This window comes from Lissotriton helveticus, chromosome 6 (genome assembly GCF_964261635.1).
Source record: "Lissotriton helveticus chromosome 6, aLisHel1.1, whole genome shotgun sequence".
Classification (NCBI taxonomy): Eukaryota; Metazoa; Chordata; class Amphibia; order Caudata; family Salamandridae; genus Lissotriton; species Lissotriton helveticus.
Genome location: NC_136067.1, coordinates 2050594913 through 2050616723, shown reverse-complemented (window position 1 = coordinate 2050616723; position 21811 = coordinate 2050594913). Strand labels below are relative to the sequence as shown.

The following is a 21811-nucleotide window of genomic DNA, read 5'->3' as shown; positions in this document are numbered from 1 at the left end:
TAGCCGCTCCTCTTGGGGCTTCGAGGGCTTCTCGCCAATCTTCTTCCTCTAGCTCCCCCACATCCCTTTCCCAGGAATCCCGCAGCTTCTGCAGTGAGGAGGAGCAATGTGTGACCAGTGTTTGGTAGACGCAGGATATTTTCTTCTCCTCCAGGTCTTCCATGAACACTTTTGCCTCTATCGGGCTAAACTCGGGCAAGGAGTCCAGGCCCTCCAGGGTAGGTGTAATGGCATGACGGAATTGCAAGTACCTAAAGAACTGCGTTCGGGTCATGTGAAACTCCTCGCTGAATTCTTGAAAGGATTTAAGTGGCGTGCTGTTCAGAACGTGCCCTAATGTGGAGATTCCTAACCCCGAAAGCCCCCCAGTGACGCCAGTGCCGGCAGTCGACCATTTTGCCAGAGCGGGGTCTCCTTAGTCAGTCTACCCCACCATCCCATGCGACGCAACGCCTGCCTCCAAATCTGGAAGACCACCTGGGTAACCCTGGGCAGCCCTTTCCTCAGCCGTGCTGAGTAAAAGATGGTGTGTAGCGTATCAGGTTCCATGAGGTATCTCTCAAGGGCATACCCCGGTTCCCCCCTATCCCCATACCACCATTCATTCAGAATGAGGAGGTGGGACGTTTGTTAATAAGACAGAATATCCGATGTTGCCAGCCCTCCGCAGTATGTGGACAAAAAGCAAGTGCGCAAGGCCACTCTCACTGGCCCCCCTGCCCACAGGAACTGGCCCAGAGCCGAATTTACTTGCCGAAACCATTGCGGCGAGATCGAATACGGGTGGTTCTGCAACTGGTACAGCAGGCGTGGAAGGGCAACCATCTTAAAAATAGCCGACCTGCCGTAGATATTGAGGGGCATGCGAGACCAAGATTTCATATCTGTCCGAACCCGGTCCCAGACCGGCACTATGTTGCGCTCCCAAGAAATAGCGGGTGAAACCGTTAAAAACACACCCAAATACGTGAGGCCCCCGGTTGCTACTTGCAGTGGCGATGCCCACGAGCCAAGCCCTGCAGAATCCCCTAGCACCCACAGATTGGATTTACGCGGGTTCAGGTACAATCCCGACACTTCGCCGAATACTCTCATAATCTCCAGGACCCGAGGCCCCGACCTATTCACATCCGTAAGGAAGAACAGGACGTCATCCGCATACAATGCGATTCTGTCCGATGGACCCGCATCCCATTCAAAGTCCCGTAGTTGTGCGGCCAGCGGCTCCATAGCGAGAGCAAACAGATACGGCGAGAGGGGGCATCCCTGTCGGGTGCCCCGCCCTATAGAGAAGGCCGCAGACGTGGGCCCCCGCAACCCTCACCGAGGCCGTCAAGTCAGTATACAAAAGCTTCAGGTAGGACATAAAGTGTGGCCCAAAGTTAAGGTGTGAGAGGAGTGTAAAGAGGTAGACCCAGCTCAGGGAGTCAAAGGCCCTGTCAATATCAGCCAGTAACAGCGCCGCCTGGGCCCCGGTGCCCCCAATCGCCTCTATCGCCACATGCGCGTGTCTGATGTTGTGTCTTGTTGCCCTACGGGGCATGAACTCGGCCTGGTCCGGGTGGATCAGTTCCGTTATAAGGGGGAGGAGCCGGTTCTCGAGTGCCTTGGCCAGTATCTTGGCCTCGATATTTAGAAGGGAAATCGGTCGATATGACTCATGTTTGTCCGGGGGTCGTCCGGGCTTGCAGAACACTACAATCTCAGCATGTCTCAAATCTGCCGGCAGGAGTCCGTGCTCTCCCGCCGCCTCTAAGGCTTTCTTATAGTGTAACCCTAATTGGAGATGGTATTTCTTGAAGAACTCGCTTGGAAACCCATTAGGCCCGGGGACCTTGCCAGTGTTAAGTTCCCCTAGGGCCGTGCCCAGTTCCTCGGCCGACAACGGAAGTTCGAGGCGCTCTCGCACGTCCTCTGAGAGTGCGCGTGATGGGAGATCTGCAATAAATCTATCTATTTCCGGCGCAGATAGACACTCCTGTGGGGCATACTGGGCCGCATAATACTGAGCGAAGCTGTCCGCCAGATTCTTTGGGGCCGAGATCGAGGCCCCAGCTTCATCTCTAAGGCCCGGCAGCACCTGCGCCCGGAATGTGTTTTGGCAGAGTCTATGCAACATTGTGCTCGACTTGTCGCCCCATTGATAAATTCTACTCCGTGTCGCCAACCACATTTGCCGGGCCTCGTCGAGCAGCAGGGACGCATAAGACTGCTGTGCCAAGAGTAACTGCCCCACCTCCCTACCGTCCCGGGCCACCCCGCATTGAGTCTCCAGCAACTCCACCGTTGCTGCGACCTTCACCAACTCTTCCTTACGCTTCCTACAAGCCACCGAGCACCAGGCAATGTCCACTCCACGGAGCGCGGGCTTTAGAGCTTCCCAGAGCGTCACTACATCCGTCACTGAGCCTAGATTATCCTCCCAGTAATGAGCTATGGCCTCCTCCATATGGGTCTGATAATCCTCCTGCTGTAGGTTCCACGCTGATAGGTGCCATCAAAATGGTTGTCTCACCTTGTCTAGAGTAATGTCTACCGTGACTGGAGAATGGTCAGATAGCCCCCGTGGTAGGATAGACGCCGAGTCAACTCTCCCTATCACTGCAGTGGGGACAAAGATGTAGTCAAGTCTAGAAAATGATTTATGGACCGCTGAAACATATGTATACTCCCGACTATGTGTGTGCAGATAACGCCACACGTCTACCCATCTCATTCCCTGCACCATATTTCCCAGTTTAGTGGGTGTGTCTGCCACTTGTCCCCCCCCGGGTCTACATCGATCCACTCGACAATGCATAACATCATTCCAATCTCCCCCAACCACAGCCAGTCCTTCCGGAATCTCCGCCCACACTGTAAACAGCTTCTCCACTAGTGACCACTGTAAAGGGGGCGGGGTGTATACACTCCCGACCACCATGGATTCCACACCAATCATCCCCCGAATAAACACATATCGGCCCTGTGTGTCAATCCACTGTGTCGAGTGAACATAGGACAGTCTACGATGGACCAAAATGGCCACCCCTCGAGACCCCCTCACAAACCCAGCATGGTAAACCTGGTCATAGCCGTATCTCTTCAGACTAAGCGTTTTGTTGCCCAACAGATGCGTCTCCTGCAACAAGAGAATATCCGCTCTCTCCCTTTTCCCCAACCTCAGAACTGCGCCTCTTAATTTTATCTAGCTTCCCCCGCACCTTCCAGCTCGCATAGAGGCCTTAGGTGTCTTCAGTCCGAGACTCTCAACCGCCATCCAATCGCAAGCACATCACAAGGCCTAGCAACGGGCATAGTGGGCATGTACACCTCAAGAATGAAGATCTCAACGACATTGTGCAGAGCAACCCCATCCTCCCCCCCCCCCCCCCAACTCCCATCCCGCCCTCCACCCCTTCCCCTCCCCCAAACTCCAAGTCCCATACCACCCCCCCAACTCCCCCTCAACCCCCCCAGCCTCCCCCCCCCCCCCATACCTCAGCAACGTTGAAGTATCTGTCGCGGCATTGGCTATCGCTGACCCCCAACGGGAGGCCGGAGACCATCTACCCCAATGAATCCCCATGAACTGCCCAACCAATCCTCAACCTACCCCCCTTAAGGAATGAATTCCTTGTCCCTGGATTTTAAGCTGCAGTTTTGCGAAACCTCTTATGGTCGCCTTCCCAGCCTCCCACAGGTTACCTGGAGAGGCTACCGATCCCTCGTTGGTATCAAAGTATCTTATAAGCTCTTTCCCTACCTCCTTCCTGAACTCTTTATCCTGGAGGAACCAGGCATTCATCCTTCATGTTTGACGGTCCGCGGGAGGTGGGGGCCCCTGAGCTTAGGAGTACCGGGGAGTGGTCGGAAATGCCTCTGGGTAGGATACGGACGTCAACAATCAGTGAACAGTTGGGCACGGGGACAAAGATCGCATCTATGCACGCTTGGGTGTGGTGAGCTGCTGAGGTGTGTGTAAATTGGGTGCTGCGTGGGTCCCACGTGCGCCATGCTTCACAAAGCCCCAGAGACTATGCCCAGTTTCGCAGTTGTTTCGCACTTGCCACCCGAGCTGCAGATGGGGGTCCTGTTGTGTCGAGGGCTGGGGCTAAGACTACGTTAAAATCTCCCGCAATGACTATGTTGCCTACGGGCGCGTTATGTAGCAAGGATGCAGTGTGTGCAAGTGTGGGTGCAAGTATGGAGAGAGGGGCATAAATCGACATGAGAGTGAGGGGTGTACCAGCCAACGATCCACAAACTGTCACAGATGAGCCTTGGGGGTCGGGTACCACTTGGGAAAGGACAAAGGGGAATGTACGCCTTAGAAGGATTGCAACCCCTCGTGAGCCCCTGGCAAAGGCGGAGTGCCATATCCTATCATAGCCATACCGGGCCAAGAAGGGGCAGCAGTTACCCAAGAGGTGTGTTTCTTGGAGCATGAGGATGTCTATGTGAAGACGCTGTGCGTACTATAAAACCGCTGTACGTTTGTGCCGATCCAACAGACCATTGACATTCCATGACAACACGTGGAGAGAACCCAAAGGGGAGGAGTTATCTGTCATGATAGGCAGTTCCTAGTCTAGGCAGAGCGTGCGGCCTTGGGTCTACAAACGCGCTTGGGGACCTACAGGGGCGCATGCGATTGCTTACTGCAGGGACACACCCATCCCGCCTTCCTGTAAGCTGCTTCATTCCGTGATAGCTGAAACAAAAACCAACAAAAAACAGAACAACATACAGGGAAAAACTTTCCCCAACCTCCCCCTCACCCCCACCCCCACCCTACACTTCAGGAACAGAAGCATCTGTTAGCGCCGGGAAACCTACGGGTAGCTGAGCGCTTTACAAACTTAAATATAATAATAATAATAATCTGTCGACCCCCCCCCCCCCCTCCCCGTAAACAACACCCAGTACACAGGGCAAACAACCAAACTATAACACCTGGGAATGGGCAGTCGTGGAGGACGCCTCCTTGTGAGCGGATTCATGTTTACAAAGACCATCGGGAAGTTGGAAACAAATTGGAGACAATGCGCCGTCTCAAGCAGGGTCTCTCAACCGCATCGGGCTACAGTAGAGGTCTGTGTCCGGAAGGTCAATCACGGAGGCCGGGACGCCGCACCTCCGTCGTCCAGTCGGCCAGATGAACCTGAACGCTTCCACTTCGACACTCCCTCCTCAACCTGGGGTGGCTGCTGTGTGTGACCCGGCGGGGAGTCCGAGCGAGCCTGCCTCTGGTCACTGCACATACGGAAGCGATTACTTAGAGGTGGAGGGAGCGGAGCGTCCTAACCCGACCCCCACATCCCCCCCGCCCATGACTCGACCCTCAGCCTGCAGGGGGCGCTCCTCCATCGCCCAGGTCCAAGCCTCCGTCAGGCTGTCAAAGAACAGTGTCTTGTTCTCAAATACTACCCTCAGACGAGCCGGGAAGAGGAGCCGATACTGAATGTTAAGTGCCCTCAACTTTTGTTTGACCTCCCCAAAGGAGCGCCGCTGCTTCTGGACCTCGCGTGTATAGTCGGCGAAGATCATAATGGCACAATTTTCGTGGAGGAGCCGTTGTTACTTGCGGGCTTCAGACAGGATAGTGTTTCGATCTTTGAAATTGAGAACCTGCGTTATAATCGGGCGGGAAGGAGCGCCCCACATTGGCCTAGGGGCCAGGGACCGATGCGCCCGCTCAGACGCAAACCAAGGGTACAAGGCTCCCTCAGGGACCCAAGATCTCAACCACCTCTCCAGAAAGGGCGCGGTACGACCTTGTTCCACTCCCTCCGGAAAGTCCACCAGGCGGAGGTTATTACGTCTAGACCTGTTTTCCGCGTCTTCCGCCTGGCGGTGTAACTCCTGAGTATGGGAATGAAGACGGCCACCTGCACGTCATCCTCCACAGAGGAGATCCTGGACTCAGTCTCTTTAATCCGGGCGTTTGCGTTGCGAAGATCTTGCTTGATGAGTCATATCTACCCTCACGTCTGCGATTTTGCCTTCCACTGAGGTCTGGGATGTGTGGATGGCCTGGAGGATGGCGGTCAGTCCTGCGGACGGAGGAGCCTCTCGCCCAGCCACTCCCCAGGTAGCTCCCACCTCCGGAGTGGTGAAGCGGTCTATTTTGGTCTGGGTAGCGGGAAGTCTCGCGGATCTATCCGTTCTGCCCATGATCTGCCCCCAGGGAAGATCGGGCTCTCAATGACCTCCCGGCCGGACCTCACTCCAAACCACACCCAGCGCCCGCAGGGCTATTGTCGGTTCCTGGACAGACGCGATGGGTGACCACGGAAGCACGGTACCGGACAGCGACAGCGCCAGGCCCGGGAAGGGGAAGTCCAGCCAGGTCAGTCCACCTCAGCAGCAGGTCATAGGAGGAGCACCAGGAGTGGGGGAGAGGGGGAGGAGACGGGGCGGAAGGAAGTCCTGCTGACCAGGGGCCCCCGCACCCGCCTGCCGCCCGACCGTCCGAATCCTCCAACCCAACCCAGATGCCTCAGCACCCCCACTCCCTACTTCCGCTCCAGGGCTCAGGAGCTTGTCGTAGGCCCCACCGCCCGCCGGCAGGGCCCGCTGTATCAGCGCTGGCTCCAAATCTAACAGAGGCAAGCAAGGGGGCAAGCAGGCCTCACCACGCGGCCTCCGTAAGCTCTTCACTTCTCCAGGAGCCCAGCAGCAAATGAAGGCGGCACCCCCTTGTCAGGCCACCACCAGGCAGTATTAGCGATAGAGCTCCAGCAGATAAGACGCAACAGTAGTATGTTCCTGGGGGTGGGACTCACGCCAGACGAGGCGGTTGAAGCGACAGGCCGACCACCCACCTAAGGCGTACAGGCAGGCGAAACGCACCGAGGGGGTCACTCACAACTGTCCCAGGACCCCCCTCTCACCCGGAGTCCCCGCTCCTCAGTCCCGCCACTCACCCCCTCCAGATCGCCACTCACTGCCGAGGGCCTCTCCACCACCACCAGCCTCAGCCCTCCCACCACCCGATATGGCGGCCGACACCGCGGCAGCACCGCAGGGCGGCCGAAATGCAGCTGCAGGGGCCTCCGTCACAGGGGGCCCCAGGATCCGCGCCTCGTCACAGTTGAACCAATTGCGGCAGCGTAGTAGTTAAGTGGAAGAGACAAGGATCAGAATTGCAGATGGTATGGAGGAGCTTTTAACATTGCACTGGACACTCCAGCTACGCTCAGGCAGTGATGTTCTGGCTTAGACCTTGGGTTCCCTATGCTTTTGCTGAGGTTGCTCTTGATGAGAACAACTTGTATGTCCTGGAGGGCTGTTTAATTTGGTTCTTGTCCCTTGAAGAGTCACCGCGTCCTCGGCAGTCCCAACATCCCTCAGGTCCCGGGGAGGGGAGCACAGCAGGCCAGAACGCAGGGGCAGGGCCTCCCCAACTGCAGGGTATCACCAGACGAGCGGGGGAGAGGGGGAGAAGGCGGGGGAGAGGAGCCGTGCCAACCACCTCCACACGGGTCCTCTGCAGCAGGCCTCTTACCGGATGATGGCCCACGCCTCAGGGCATCAGGGATGATCTGGTTAACGCTACGCCTCTGCACGAGCTCCGCAGGGCATGCGCTCAGAGCAGGCGACCCGCGGCGTCAATCCAGGCCTCCAGGCAGCAGGGATGGCCCAGGAACTTCCAGGCCTCTCGTACGGTCCCACAGGGTTACTACTCACAGCCGGCGGGCTGAGGGAACCCCAGCCGCACCGCGGCTACAGAGCAGAGGAAGGCATCGCAGGGGCAAATCAGGTATCCCAATCAGCATGTGCGGCAACCGGGAGCCTCCGCCCCACAGGCAAGACCGGCCAGGCTCACAGGGCTGGCGAGGGTTCAGAGGATTTCTCCGGTGGCGGCCGCCATTTTGGGGGATGACGTGCGGCGGGTTCGGGAATCCAGGGCGGCCCGCACAGTTCTGAAATCTCCTCCCGGTTCCACAGATGACGCCCCAGGGGCCCCTATACATTAGGATATTCGATTTGGGGCAAAAGGGGATCCCGATGATGGCGGATGGCAGAACGGATAACGGAGGAATCCGGAGCACACCTAAGGTGCGACCGCCATCTTGACGTTCCTGGCCACGGCAACAAGACGTTCTTATTGTGTAAGCTAGCTTTTATGTGTGACCGTCACCCCCAACTGCAAAGTCAGTAAGTTCTATGTATTCTCCATCAGAAAACCAGGTTTCATGCAGGACTGATGATGCTCAGAAGATATCCTGCCTTGTCCATCTATTTTGTCAAACTTGAGATGCCTTTGGGAAAAGCCCTTCACACATTGGTTGTTGTATAGCGTTTTAGGACCCTAGTGTAATTTTCCCGATTCATGACCTTATATAGGTATAAAATACCGTATCCTTATATAGGCATTGACATCATAACCATATTAAGACATAACTCAAGTAGTCCTAATACGGCTTGGCTACTTCCACTAATTCCGAAAATCTACAATGATTTCTTGGAAAAATACGCCTTCAGCAGTCAGGGACCTCCACTGCATGAATATTGATTTATCCACGAACTCATGGAGTTTTCAGAGAATTATGTCTCTAATGACGTTATTATGTCCAATCTTACGTCAAACTCGGCACCTTCAAGGTATTAATATGCCCACACTTGTCCAAACAAACACACGGTGGTTTGGAGCAGTTCGACTATCTATTTGCCCGACGCGCCCTGCTGCAGTAAGTGCCGAAGGAAGCCGACCCTCCAGCTGACGCACTGAGAGACGCTGTACTTTCTCCAGCCTAGAAATCCAGCTCCAGTGTTTCCAGGCTACCCTTGCGGGTTGCTGGGAAATCGAGTCCTGAGAGAGAGATACCAGACCTCCCACATTCTAAAAACCAAAGTACGGAGCTGATTATATCCTGAGAGAATTCTTGGATTAGATTCTTGGCAAAAGAATACTGAAACTAAGCTACACCTCACTTACTTATTCCCTTGTACTAGACCTAGGTTAGGTACACCGGGGTAGGCGTATTTTAGAAGCACCAGTTGAGTACTTTTAGTCATTAGTTATTGATGTATGTATTTTATGGCCTAGAAACCATATCATGCTTTTACAGTATTATTTTATAATACTCTTCGTACTGTACGAATTGTACTTTGCAACCAATATTACGATTGTAGCAGTTCATTTCCTCTGCATGAGAAAGAAGACTGTTCAATAAATCCTTTTTTATTAAAAACGCCCATTTCTCTATTTTCTCTGCACTTCTGGTGAAACGAAGCATGCACGATTGACTGAGTGAAATAACTATCTATTGTTTCCACAACTCTAGAGATACATTTCTTATTCTGGGGAAACAAAGTTGTCATGTTTTATGCGGTTATCAGAAACTAATCCCTTCTTGTGTATTCGAGAAAGTTTCTAGTGATCTCTGAGCAAGCTGGCACTCACAATTAAGTCTAGTATATTTGATAGAGACCTAGTAGACCTCAGTCCTACGTGAAATCTATAGGATATATTATTCCAATGCGCAGAGCCTATTGGGAATATAGGAACTAAACTACAGGGGGGGAAAAGGGTGCTATATTACAAATCATTCAACAAATAAATCAACTGTATATTCATTGCATTTATTTAGTGGAAATTAGATCAATTTCTAAATAAACCTGTCTTGGTGGATAACTGCTACTATGCAGTGCCTTTATCAGAATGTGCATTATGCATACCACCTATTCCTTTAAAAAGAGACAGCTAGTGTCTGGACCCCTTGTGAGTAACATACGCCTAGCTGCAATATGCAGAGTGACTACAAAGACTTTGTACACCCAGGCAACCTTACCTGGAAGCTGATGCTTGCAATTGGCACATGTCTGTTTCTTTTCACATAACAAATCCTTAGTATGCCCCTTCTCCATTTGTTTAATATTCATCATAGACCATCTAAGAGCATCTAGATACTTTAGCTAGTTAACCGTTGGTATATCCAACCAGCTATTACTTTATTTTAAAATTTGACTGTTTTTATTGAGTATGCAGCAGTGTATGTGTAAAAGGCAGGCCTGATATATGATGTCCACTAATGTAAATGGGCACCTTGCACCAATCTAGACACCCTTATGGCGATTTAAGAGGTCTTAGACAACCTTAGAAAGCTCTCTAAGTGGTAGCTGAAGTGGTAGCTGTGGAGAGCAGGCTTCAGGCTTAGTCCAGAAAGAGTGTAAAGCAGCTTGTTTTACCAGAATGCAGTCTTATAGTATAGATTAAGTGTAAAAGAACCGCACCAAGTATTTATAAAAATATGTATTTATTATATAATACTGTCGAGTACATTCCAATATCTCCAACACAGAGATAAACTCAATGCATACAATACTTTAGCACAGAAACACAGTAAATAGCACAAAATACACAGTGGGGGTGGAGGGGGGAACCAAACCATATACTAAGAAAGTTGTATAAGATCCACGACTCGAGTCAAGACAGTGTTGAGAGGATGTAGAAGTGCTGGCGTTCCACGTAACCACCAAAGGTGAGTAGATAGGGACCCCAGGGAGAATGTGTGCAGTGTGGAAACACGCTGCATGCGCTGTACAACTCTATGTGCAAGTTGCAGTTGGATTTTTAAAGATTAAGGACCCATCCTAGTGGACTCTGAAGAAACCACTTGAAAGACAGAAGGTTGGAGAGCCACCCCACCCGTGGATACCCTGTAACCTACACCATGAAAGCAGGGTGCATACGTGTGAAGTGGTGTCGGAAACCGCTGTCGAACCCAATGGAGGCCCTTGGAAAAGTGCCCGCTGCTGGAAGAGAAAAAAGTGTCTGTGGGAAACCAAACGTGGATTCTTGAAGAGGAGTACCTGCAAGCAAAAGAGTCAGAGTGTGGGTCACTTGGGAGTGACCAGGGGCTCGGTAGACGAATGCCCTCCGATGTCGGGTGCTTCAGGGAACATGACAATGACCTCGACTCTGCAACTGTGAGGACCAGGAGACGCTGAGGAAGACCAGGAACCGGATACCACCGGTCCCACGAAGGATGTCGAGTGCTGAGGGTTCGGTGTCTCGCGGGAGCACCAACAAGCCAGGGGACTCACCAAAGGCAGGGGAGTCAGGGCAGGGCCGACCAATCAGGGGAGCCCAAAAGTAACGAGTGTGACCCTCAAGTGGACCCACAGGCCGGAAGCACTGGAGATGCGCAGAGGACCTCAAGCAGCTCACCAAAACATGCAGGCCAAGATGCACACGATGCTGTGTGGCTGAAGATTCTGGTCACAGGAGGTGCTCGAGGTTGGGGCTAGTTGGAGCCTGAAGATCTGTTTGCAAAGAAGCCAACAAGCCTTTGCAACTGCAAGTTGAATGCAGTGCAGAGGGGTTCGGTTAGTGCAACCCCCACAAGGGATACTGGACTCAAACTTGGTTAGAGGGTAGAGCAGGCCTCGGGAGCTGTGGAAAACCACCACCTGTGTTGCAGAGTGTTGGATTTGGCCTTGTTGGCTAAAGTTCACTTAAACTTTTTGCTTTTCCCCGTACCGTTTTCCTGACAGAGAGCTGTGAAGTTAGATGCTGTTGGTACTTGCACTGCTAATCAGTGTGCAAGCACAGATGTTCCCTGTATAGTGGTGTTTGGTTGTCTCTGATTGGTATGTTTGCCATACTTGCAAGATCCCTAATTGATGTGCACTGTGTGCGCCAGAGCTAGTACTAAAGAAATGCGCAGAGGGAACACAGGTCTTCAGTGTAGGGCCTGCGCGTATTGTGCTAAATTAGCATGTTGTCCTGACAAGTGCTACCACTTACTTGTCAGGCCTTACTTTCCCTTTTGCATACACATGGGGCACCACTGTAGGACGTCCTGGGTAACCCTAGGCAGGGTGCAGTGTAGGTAAAAGGCAGGACCTGTGCCAGTGAGAGTGCAAGGCCCTGACAGTGAGAAATGCTCCATTTCATTTCCCCTGGTGAAAGGCCATCCTACCCATAGGACAGAATGGGGGAGGCTGGGTGTATTATTGTTAGCCTAGTTTCCCAAGAATTGGAAATGGAACAGTGAAGTTTGGTATGTCTGAACTCACAGCGTCATAACTCATCTTTTTGGGTAGATGGTTTTGTCGCTGTGTGTCCAGAAACCGCTGTTTCAGAAAATAGCAGAGTATGTGCTTTAGACCTTTTTTTGCGTGTCTCAGCAGAATGTAAATTGCCTGCCTGGATCTGGGAGAGGTGAGAAAGGCTGAGGGAGGTCGTGCCCCAGGGGAGGGGTGGAGACGGCGCCAGGCTGCCCAGCACCTGGAGCGGGGAGAAGGAGAGGGTTTGCGAAGTGAAGAGGCATGGTTCAGAGCCATAAAACAATAGACCCATCTCCCTCTGAGTGATTAAAGATCCAGGCCCCCAGTATCAAAGAGAGGACGGTGACACTGGGGGAAGATACACAAGACTGATTTAGGGAGGGGTCGGGGACCGCTGAGCTCAAGAAAACTTCAAAGACAATGAGGGGTATAACTGGAAGAACTGTAACCCCAAGTCTTTGGTTTTGGTCATGTTGATGTCGCCGAGAACGGTCTCGGTATCGTTCAGAGAAGGGCTGGGAGCGCTTTGAAGACGCTGTGGACTGGTCGAGCCTCTGGCGGTTTTGACCTGTCCGCGATCGGGAAGAAAACCATTGCCTCAGGAAGAGTTGCTGAATAGGCTGCGGGAGACACTTGACCCTTGCTTCGTGATCTGGGGCTTGTGGGCAGTTTGTAGCTCTTGACTGAGGAGACCTGAGCAGGACTTTGCTGTGTGCTGCGTCCTGTACCCCAAGGGCCAAAGGTGAGCCGGCTCCGTGTTCGGAAACACAGGAATATAAAAGTTTCCAGGAAGTCTGAAGTGGCGCTGTGGTGGGACAGTGTTGTGGCAGCCTGAGACCTCCGAAGGGGTGCCTAAGGTGATCGTGGGCACCCGGAGTGAATGAAGACTCTGACACGCAGGGTGTGTGTCTTGGTGCGGCTACTGGTGTTGGAGCACCTGTGGAATGTGGGCATTGTGGAAGAGTGCCGAGATTCGGGAAGCGCTGGGTGGTGCGTGTCGCAGTGCAGTCCAGGCACTGGTGGAGAGTGCCGGGACATCATGGGCACTAAGGAGGAGTGAGACTCCGACACGCGGGTCAGTGTGTGATGGAGAGGTGAGACTCAGACACGCAGTGTGCGTGTCGTGGTGCGACCCGGGCGTTAGTGGAGAGCGCCGGAAGACCGTGTGCACCAGGACACGGAGTGAGTCTCGGACGCGCCGGGTGTGAGTGTCGAAGGTGCTGGTGAGGAGTACTGGTGAGCGGTAAGCACCAGGGATGAAGTCCTAACAGCCTCTGGAGAGGAGGGCTAAGTGTTCGGGCCCTTTAAGGCTATGCGAGGTAGCATCAGTGTCGTGTGGAAGGCTTTGTGGAAGGAGTTTGTGCTGAACATTGGCGGCCCGGACCGGCAGCCCTGCTGGAGCTGAACTACCGGCCCAAGCGCGCCTTGCCCGTGGTGACGAGGTTCGGGTGTAAGGCCAAGCCGCTGCAGCAGGAGAGGAGAGTGGGGTCGCGCCTCCCCAGGTAAAGAGAATCATCGCCTGGGGCGGTGTGCGACCCCGGAGGGACACTCTCTCGGCCTCTCGCTGCTGGCAACTGTGTGCACGTGTTCCTCCGGCTCAGATCTCGGTCTGTGCTGGTTCTGGACGGGGCAGTACAGAGACCAGGGCCCGGAGTGGAACTTGGGTGTCATTGTTGATCCGTGTTGGGGGCAACCGGTCTCATGCTTCTAAAAACAGTTGTATAACACTTTGCATATTTGCTGCTAACGAACTATTTAACAACGGCTGACACTAGAGGGGCATAACAAACTCAGGGGTTAGTGCGCTACGCACTACGTTATGTTTCCCTTGCAAGATACAGGATCATCGGGTAGCACACTGCATTGATTGATTACTGCACTGTACTGAATTGCACTGTGACGCATTACCTTATTCCTTCTGTGCACAAGGCATGCTGGTGGTGATACGCATTGAATTGGTTCCTATTGTACTGTACATAATTGCAGCGTGACGTATTGCTGTATTCCTTCCTTGAACAGGGCATGCTGGTAGCGAACCGAGTTGCATTATCTTGTGTTGACTCAGTACATGATCTTGACACCACGCATTTCATTGTTTCACTGTGGTACTGTACAGGAACCCATCGTTAAGTAGTGAAGTATTCCTTATATTTTGCAACATGTGTGAATCTAGTGATACGACGTACCTAGCCTGTTGAGAACGGTTAAAAGTCAGCGTTACTGTTGGTTAGAAGCGGTGGTTGGGGATTAGGACCACCCAACCCACCGGAAACAATATTACCCAGTGAATATATGTGGGAGTTGAAACGTGTGGTCATTTCGTATATCTTTTTATATAAAGCATGCTCGTTTTATACAAACTCGTGTGGAGTGCATTTGTGGTAACATCATTGGGATTGCTGTGGGCGTGGTTGCACATAGTGAACACTCGTGCCTTGGAGATAAGCCTGGCTGCTCGTGTCAAGCTTCTAAGGGGGTTAGCAGGGCTGTCTCGGACGGTGTCCTTTCTTGGCCTAACGTGGGAGCGGGGGGGTCCGGGTCACGCCCTTGACAACAGCGGTGCGCGCGGGAACTTCCGCTTCTAACACAAAGCCCACGGAGTCCGGAGGAGCTCAGGATCTGCAGACCGGTTGACCTAGTTGCGGTGCCTGCAAATGCAGGGGAGTGACTCCTTTTCTCCAAGGGAGATTACTTCAGGTGTCTTTGATGCTTCACGGGACTTGGAAGGTTTCTGTATGATGCACAGGCACAGACGATGCAGTAGACTGGAAGGGAGACGAAGTCCGGCCCAAATGTAGTTCAGTGTGCCCAGATGGTAGAGGTGCAGTGGTGTCTGATCTGAATCTTATCCCACGACGATTCTCGGGACATACCCTCCAGGTAAGCCCTTAAGTACTCTAGGGAAATGGTTGGGAAGATTCAGGGCACCCTCCCAGGGTGAAGGTCTGGACAGGGGGGAGGTTACTCCCATGTCCTTTGTCCAGTTTCGCACCAGAGAGGGAGCCAATGGCTCCCAGAATTGGTTTGAATTGGACTATGCACGGGGACATAAAGTATGCCCCGCGACTTTCTGGTGTTGGCAAGCGCACCCACCTGGTCCCAATACACTAAATCCTGTCTGGGAGGTGGTCACACCTCCCTGTGGCAGTATGCCTATTGTTCCACCTTCCTCTGCTCGAGCTTGACTCAGCAGCAGGAGGGCAGAAATGTGTCACTGGTCGGCAGCAACCATTTGGTCTAGAAGACAGGTACAGGGAACACTGAGAACCTAACGGAGGGCTCTTCCAGTGCTTGGAATCATACCTCCCACACCGTTTACGGTGTGGGCTATGATTCCAACATGTTTGATACCAAACATGATAGGATTAGTTGCAGCTGTTTTCGAGATGGTCATCACGTAATTACGTGGTGTCCCTCTATATAGTATATTGGTGCTTCACTGACAACCGGGGAGAATGGACTCCGTAGGCTGTAGGGGTGTCCTGCTTATTCAAGGGCACCCTCTCACTTAGAACCAAGCACCCTGCCTTCAGGATTGTAAAGGCCTTCTATAGGGGTGACTTATAGGTTTTAAGTGCAGTGACCCTTAGATATAGTAAACCTATATCTTTAGTAAGTGATGCATGCACCAACTTAGACAGGCTGCAATGGCAGTCCTGTAGTTCTATTTTTCATGGTCTCCCATGGGTGGCATAATGCATGCTTCAGCCCATGGGAGACCTCTGGGGTACCAATGCCCTGGGTACCTTAGTACCATATACTAGGAACTGATAAGGGTACCCCAGTTGACAATCTGGAGTGTACCGAAGTACCCAACACAACAATTTAGGAGAGAAAGCTGATAGACTGGGGCCCTGATTAGCAGGATCCCAGTCAGACTTGTCAAAATACAGCTTAGCACCAGGCAAAAAGTGGGAGTAACCATGCAGAAGAATCCTACCTTCGTATAGTATATTACTAACTTTATAAGGCATTCGCTCTGTTCTTGTTTGATATTCAGCAGTGGTAACCTGCATGTATCTTGAGGCTTGGAACTAGTGGCTTGTCCTTAGACATAAATGTGTTTATAGGTTGAATGAAATTAAACGTAGATGGACATCTTTTCTTAACTGGTAACATTGAGCTAGCTGTGAAATGATGTGCTGCACTCGTAGAACTCACCCTTACTGTCAATTTGTGTTGATTTCTCACTGCTTTGGCCTTAGCTTGTGGTTTCTTTTCGTGAACAGGGCTATGGTGTACCTTCAAGAATTGGCAGCAGAGCTCACGTCATCATGTCCACCTCCAGCCACTGCCAATGAGCCTGACAAAGATGAGACACCGGAGGCGGAGCCAGAGCCGGAAGCTGAAGCTGAGGCTGAGGCTGAGCCCGAGCCCGACCCTGAACCAAGGAGTCCAGTCCAAAAGAAACGAGGGCGGAAGAAGAAAAAGACTGACTGGGATGAGGATGATGTGTCTCAGGACGCAGACTTTGTATTGTCTGAGGAGTTACTAAAACGGGATAATGATGAGATACTTGAGGATGAGCGAGATTTGTTGAATGATGGGCATGATCCTGAGATGAAGAGTCTACGAAGAGGTTTGGGACGGTTTAGCCTCACAGTAAGTTATCATACTAGCTTTTTATTTCTAGTTACGTTTTTAATTCCTTGTTTAGTAAGAGAAGTGATCTGCCCATTTCCACTTGCACTGCTTCAGGTTCTATAATATACTGATATCTGTAGCTCACCTTTCTTTATCTGCTTCCACTCTTCTTATTTGATGTTCTTCCTTCCGTTTTCGATACGGTTTGGGCATGCTTCCACCACAGTCCGTATACAAAAAGATGTCTTACTTTAAATTTTTGTTCAGGGATCCAGAGAGAACTTCCCCTTCATGTGCTGGTCACACCCTTGCCTTTTGTCTCATGATCTAGATGTTGCTGAGAAACAAGAGCTGCCTTTATTCCATTAGGAACCTGGACATGTATCATAAAGCAACCACAATGGTTCACTCGGAACCCATTTCAGTAGACTAATTTTTATTCTCAGTTAAACATTTCAATGTATACAGTTAATGAAAAGCATGTGATTACTGTCTAGCCTTGGTTTTTATATGCACAGGGCATGTCAAAGATGACAACAGTGTAAGCTGCACTTTCACAGAGCCTGGGGGTTCCACCATGCCGAGCAAGAATCTGTCTGTATTCTGTATACTGGAGCACATCTAAAGGGGGTGGCGCCATGGCTACTCACTCCTGAAGCAAGGGGAGACCCAAGTGAGCTGGCTTGAATGTAGTGCAGAGAGAGCCAGGTGTCCTGGAGCAGGCCCAGTGTGGATGTGAGGCCCATCATGTACTGAGGATAGAGCGGCCCATGGATCCTGTGGGAAGCTGGAGCTGTGCCCCTTGTGCTCTGTGGCCCATCGGACTGCGTTAGGCTCTTTACTAGTACAGCAAAATAAGGCGGCAACAGAGGGATCCCACCCATCCCTCCAGGCCTTGCTGTGAGAAAGGGCCTTCCTAATTCCCCGTGGTGGGTGGAGATATTGTGGAGGTGGTGCAGTGCGGCGCCTGCATCTAGAGTCTGGGGCACTGCTGGCAACACAGCACCTGGAGGAGACAATGGGCTGCGGAGGAGACTTCAGAGAACTCCTGTGCGCACTTTCCTGTAGGGAGTGGCCGGTACCCACATGCAGTGCGAAGCCCAGATCTGCCCTTGTAGAGACACGACCCACTTTGGGTAAGATTAGGATCACCTCCCTCTCTATAACCACCAGTCAGGAGCACAATCACATGGGCCACACTGAGGTCTACAGAACCTAGTCACGAGGTTTGAAAACTTACCGAACCAGGCAGCATATTCAAAACCGTTAAGGACATAATGGAACCATAGAGGGTCGCTAATTCCTCCAACAGGTTTAAAGCACTCTGTGTTGATGAGACCTCAAATACTAAATGCTCCATGAATCTTGATTGGTTTTCTACCAAATCCTTAAACACAGGTGTTTATTTCATTGAACACAGGTGTGTTTTTCATTGACACCTGCTTAAGAAAGGGATTTTGTGTGTAATCCATGTCATTTAAGGAGACCTGTACCTTTTACATCTGTAGTTCTGGAGATTACAGATTCACTTTCAAAAGTGATCATTCTTTTTAATCTCTTCCTGATGCTGCGACATATCAACTTGAGTGTAACACTGTTATGGTACTAGATCTGTTCAGCCTGTGGAGCAACCTGTAGGTCAAGTTGAATTTCTGCCCACGGGCACTAAAGTGGAAATGGCTACTGTGTGTGACGCAGACTGTGATTGTTCTCACCTAACCAGATAGTTCCATACTGTTATGCAGCCGTTTATGCAAACATTGATAATTTCACCTTCATTCATTGACATCTTATATCTGCCTTTCATACATGATGATTTACATTAAAGTCCTGATATAGCCACGAAAAATACACGGGAAGAGAGAGAGAGTGCCTTTGCGAAATTGTAAAATGAAAGCTTCCTATGGAGTGGTACAAGCACTATATCCCAAAATTGCTCCGACCCACTGATGGGCTTAAAATCCATAAAATCACTGGTTTGCTTGGTGATGGCAGCCTCCGCAAATTCTCAGACATCACAAAGGTCCAGTATAGCTTTTCATCGCGGCTTGTAAGAAAAGACAGATGTGTCCGGATGTTCTCACAAGTCATGGAGCCCTAACAAGTATAGGGCTGTCTTCATATTTTTAAACCAAGGAATTTTGTTGAAATGGTCGGCCTTCATAACATCCTGCAGTCACTCAGCGTAGCGGGCAAGTTCGGGGGTAGTCCACACGTCTCCAAAACAGCACTGGATGCAAACGAATTTTATATGTAACCTTGGAGACCCCATGGTCGCTAAACAGAAGAAATAGTGGGGTACTTACTGGGAGAGATACAAGATTCCTAAGGAATTTGTTCTCAGCTCTTCTAATATTGTCTTGTTTTGAGAACCCCCACAGTTAGGCCGCATACAGGGCTGACCATAGATCTTTAGTGTGGGAGAAATTGGTTTAGTATAGGATGTCGAAAACTCTTAAAGTATTACTCCTGTGATCTGCTTCGTTGTCGCCTTATCAATATGGAGATGCCAAGGCATCCCCCCTGCAAATGTCACCCCCAGGTATACAAAGGAATCTAACTTCTCTAAAGAACACCTCTTAAGGTTAATTTGCCCTAAAAAGATCTGTGCTGATTGAAAAATATCACCTTGGCTTTGGAGTTGTTGATTTCCAAATCCCGATCCTCACAGAACTTGTTAAAGCGGGTCAGAAGTTTCTGAAGGCCTGACGGAGTCTTAGAAATAAACAAGGTGTTGTCTGCAAAGAAAAGCATCAGTGTCTTAAGGCTAGACAAAGAAGGATCATCTGCTTCTACTTGAGACAAAAAGGATACAATGTCGTTCATGAATAGTGAGAACAGGGTGGTTGCCAAGACACCGCCTTGGCGGACACCTTTAGACATAGGTACCCTTTCCGTCAACTGAGCATGTTCCCACTCCCCTTTGCATTCGTGCCTGGTTATCTCTATGCAGGCGGATTAGAAGCAATAAGATATCAAGAGGCATTCCTAGGGCAGCTAGGCACTCCAGAGTTTGGGTCTCGGGATCAGGTCGAAAGCCGATTTTAAATCGACAAATGCGACATAAAGGCTGCCTCTGCCAATCAAAACGGTTCTCCAGTAGATAAAAATGAAACTAAAAACCTGGTCAATCGTTGAAACCCTTGATTGAAAGCACGCTTCAAATGGGCTTAGAATGTTTGTCTTCTTCATCCAGTTTTGTATTTTATAGAGCAGGCAACGTCCACAGATTTTCTGAATGTATACAATAAGGCTTATTGACCTGTAATTAAAAGGTAATGAATGGTCGCCTTTTTATATATTGGTAAGACTATGGCATCCTTCCATGAGTCGGGAATGGATGACCTCGCTGCGATTGCATTGGCCAATGCTAGGATGTAATGAGACCAAGGTTCAGTGTCGGCTAAAAAAATATCTGCTGGAATGCCGTCAAGCAGAACTGCGTTCAAGGACTGTAAAATATCTATAATTTCAAACAATGGCATGGGGTTGATGCCAGTCTGGAGAGCTGAAAAATCTTTTGATACTATGGAGTCATTGGGATTGCCAGAATATACATTTCCAAAGTATTTCACCCAGTCAGAAGCAGCCACATTTAGGGCCACGTTTTGAGCAACACTAGAGCGATCCTGTGCCACCAGTGCCCAGAATTTAAATGAGCCACCAATGGGGCACGTATCCAAAACCGCCCTCCACCTCCGTTCGCACCAGTCTGTTTTAGCATGCGTAATATAGCCTTTGTATATGCCTTCCTTAGAACTGGGATGCTGGCCATATCTGGCCATGGAGAAGTGTGGCTCAAATGGTTAGAGCGGCAGACCCTGATGCAGAGGTCTGGTCTGGGACCAGGGTTCAATACCCGCCTCGGCGGGACTTGGGCTCAATTTCCTCGGACCTGATAATTCTCGCCTCGGTGTCTATTCTAATCATGGGTCCCACTCTGCAACTCTGGGCAATAGCTTGCTTAATCTCCACAACTGCCCCAACAGCGCTGGGATGCCTGGCTTCACCTTGGGGGTGCCCAGGAGTGGACATTTCACAGGGAAAAGCCAGGAAGGGTTCCTAAGCGGTATACAGACAGCGCCGGGACACTTCTGTTGGAGGTAGCTGTGCGCTCTACAAATGCCAGCATTTACATTTACATTTTGATTTTCATGGCCTTGACTAGTAAATGATTTGCTGCTTGACATTATTCGTTGTACCATGACTACTGCTTGGTTTTGGCCTGTCGAAGTGTTGCATTTAAAATTGTAGAAAGGGATAAATCCTGTACAATAAATGCCTCATGAATCAAGATCAATTGATCAGACGTCCTAGCTTGTCCCCACTCTCCCTGCATGAGTACTGAGTTGAGATCTTCCTGAATTGTTGCAAATATTTCTGGGCATGTAGCAATCTGAGGCTATTTCAGATGTTGTTTATCTGCTGTCAAAAAAGCCTCTCTAGCAAGTGACGGTAAATAGGAATTGGACTGAACTCACAAAAGGGTTTAGACAGTGAAGATAAGGTATTGTGGTCACTATTGATTGTTTCTAACACAGTCCTATCAATGACTGTAGGCCATAATCTCAAGTCAACCAAAATGTAGTCTATATGTTTGTGAGAGAGGGCTTGTTATAGGTGTGGGCACCCATGATGTCCGATTTGGTACAACCGTTGAGTGTCTTCAAGCCATACTAAATGGTAAGTGCCTTTAAATACATTTCTGAACATACCTAGGTATGAATTACTTGAATTTCTAAAAGCGGAACTGCCCAAGTGGCATCTTTGTCATCTGTCATGTACACATCTTGATCATCCAGTGGCTCAAATGTGAGATTAAAATCCCCCCTAAAATAAGAAAATATTGTTGGGGGAAGTGAGTCGAGGACCTGCTCAAGAGTTTGTAAAGTGCTTGATACTTAGCCCTGTCTAGCCCCACTTACATAGATATTAAGAATAGTTATCAGAGTATGGTTGCCACTGTCAGGTTGAAAGCCCAGTACGTCTAGGGAGTCCATTTTAAGTTGGTGAATAGTACAGTTTAAGGAATTTCTAACCCACATTACCAAAACTCCTGCGGCCCTTCCCCTTTAGCCAGGAATAGCTGGGAGAAAAAAATTAAGATAGCCTGGTCTATGGACAAAGTTCACAGACCAGGTTTCTTGTAAGAGACAGATGTCGTAATTGTTTATTAAACCATTCCAAGCTGGAAGGGAGGTTTTAGATTTAAGTCCCGCCACGTTCC

The 21811-nt window shown here is 50.6% G+C and overlaps 1 protein-coding gene across 2 annotated transcripts in view; it reads left to right on the top strand.

Moving 5' to 3' along the window:
* The window catches only part of GTF3C2 (general transcription factor IIIC subunit 2), a 718613-nt gene that overhangs the window by 71958 nt on the left and 624844 nt on the right, over positions 1-21811 (top strand). For both annotated transcript variants that reach the window (XM_078650100.1, XM_078650097.1), the window contains exon 3: positions 16230-16602. In XM_078650100.1, coding sequence (XP_078506226.1) covers positions 16230-16602 — 373 coding nt within the window. The remainder of the gene's footprint in view (positions 1-16229; positions 16603-21811) is intronic.